This window comes from Cucumis sativus, chromosome 1 (assembly GCF_000004075.3).
Source record: "Cucumis sativus cultivar 9930 chromosome 1, Cucumber_9930_V3, whole genome shotgun sequence".
In the NCBI taxonomy this organism is placed as follows: domain Eukaryota; kingdom Viridiplantae; phylum Streptophyta; class Magnoliopsida; order Cucurbitales; family Cucurbitaceae; genus Cucumis; species Cucumis sativus.
Window position 1 is genome coordinate 30,882,596 of NC_026655.2, and position 2,257 is coordinate 30,884,852.

The window sequence follows — 2,257 nt, forward strand, 5'->3', positions numbered from 1 at the left end:
TAATGTTTTTACCCTTCCTTTTACATAAAAGCATTAAGTAATTTTAAATTGTAAGCGCCAAATAATGTTGATTACGTAGTATTTCTATTAAGTCAGTATATCATTAACGAATACTAAAATATATGTAAGTTTTGGGATATTTATTGATTCTTTTGCATTGCACTGTATAATTGCAGTATATGTAAGTTTTGGGATATTTATTGATTCTTTTGCATTGCACTGTATAATTGCAATGTTTACGTATGTCTCATATTATACAAGAAAAAATGGAATCTTGATTAATGTGTTTACCATAAAAATATTGTTTTATTTTGCGTAATATACAAACAAAAAAGCAATAATGTGATTCTTTTAAAAAACAAAGAAACAAAAATGAGAATAAAACAAAAATAAAATAATATAAAAAAGCCCCACAAAATATAGTGAAATAAATGGCGAGTACTAGCCAGTAAAGAGTATAAAAAGGGTGGAAGGCAAAAGGTTGGGTTGTGTGTGGATTTGTTTCAAAAGGTTTGTGAAACAATGTCTCTAGTTGGGAAACTTGTGATTGAATTTGAAATAAACGCATCTCCACAAAAGTTCTATGAATTCTTCAAAAATCAAATTTATGAGATTCCCAAAGTTTCTCCAAACAACATTCAATCAATCGAAGTTGTTGGAGGAGATTGGAACAGCCATGGCCATGGCTCCATCAGAATTTGGAATTACACGACCGGTACGTATGAACAATATTCACGACTTCAATCAAGATCGACCACGATTTATTTTTTGTATCATAGGTAATTAACTGATTTACTTGCATTTATGTGTAATTTTTGTAAGATGGAAAAGCTGAAGTTTTTAAAGAACAAGTGGAATATGACGATGAGAAGTTGGCAACCACTCTAACTGGATTGGAAGGAAATGTTTTCAAGTACTACAAAACTATGAAGGGAGCATTTCAATTTGTGCCAAAAGGACCTGAGAATAGCTTGGCAGTTTTGATCCTCGAGTTCGAAAAGCTTAATGATGATTCTCCTTATCCTTACAAGTACCTTGATCTCATGATAAAAATCCTCAAGGACGTTGCATCGCATGTTAAATAGTAACATTAACTACACTTTCACTCGAGCTTCGTCATCTTTATTATATGGCTATGTGATCCAGTTCATTGTAACAAAGGTGTGTGTTTTGCTTTTGTAATCATCTTTGAAGCCTTGATGTGTATATCTTTGTTGTTGCATGTATTATACTTTTCAAATGTTGTGTGTATTGTGTGGGCAAAATGAATAAGAGATATCTCATTGTAATATGGATGAGTTCCATTGTGTTTGTTAATTAAATATAAATGCTAAAAAGACAAAACAAGTTATAATAATTAAGTTAATAGTACACAAATTTATTAATGTTTGCAAAAATAGCAAAATCAAAACGCAACCCACACATACAAAATGTAAAATATCACAAATGTCTTTGTTATTGATATACATCTTGATACACTTGGTACACGCCTAATACTAATATCCATTGATACACCTTATATCTCTTGATTCATCTGATACTCTTTGATACATTTGATATACATTTGACACTTCTGGATAACATTTAGACCTTGATATACACTTGATACACCATGATACTATTTGATACACTCAATACCTTTTGATACACATGAAACACCTTGGTATACCCAAATACTTCTTGTTACATTTCATTCTTCTCAATACATTTGATACCCTTTAGGGCTTGGTACACTTAAAGGTTTCACTGATGAGTTTGATACACTGCTAATAAACTTGTTATGTTTCATTGTTACACTCAACAAATTTGATACGCTTGATGTCCATGATATGTTTGATACACCTGAAGTATTACAAATACACTTAGTATTCTTCACTGATACATTTGATTGATTAAATACACTTGATATCTTGAAGTCTTACTTATACACTATTGATATACACTTGTAAACTTGATTGATATACTTGATAATGAATCACTTAACTGATATGCTGATATACTTTAATAATATATTGTTGATACACTTGAAAATGATATACTGAGCTATATCCTTCATATACTAATAAAAGTTAAAAAATGAAAATTACATAGTAATTATATCAACCATCTAATATATATAATGTAAGTACATCACAATACTGATATAGAAAACTGATACAAAATAAAACCAAAACAAAACCAACATAGCAATCAGCGGTCAATCGACAATTACACATTTGAAATGTGAGAATTTTGGACAATCGACCTTTGATTATTA

The 2,257-nt window shown here is 30.0% G+C and overlaps 1 protein-coding gene across 1 annotated transcript; it reads left to right on the forward strand.

Moving 5' to 3' along the window:
* The first annotated feature begins 408 nt into the window (after positions 1–408).
* Positions 409–1,291, forward strand: LOC101215838 (MLP-like protein 328). The gene is made up of 2 exons (XM_004142493.3): positions 409–715; positions 823–1,291. Exons 1-2 carry the CDS (start codon positions 523–525, stop codon positions 1,083–1,085), a joined length of 456 nt encoding a protein of 151 aa, XP_004142541.1. The 5' UTR covers positions 409–522; the 3' UTR covers positions 1,086–1,291.
* Positions 1,292–2,257: the final 966 nt, after the last annotated feature.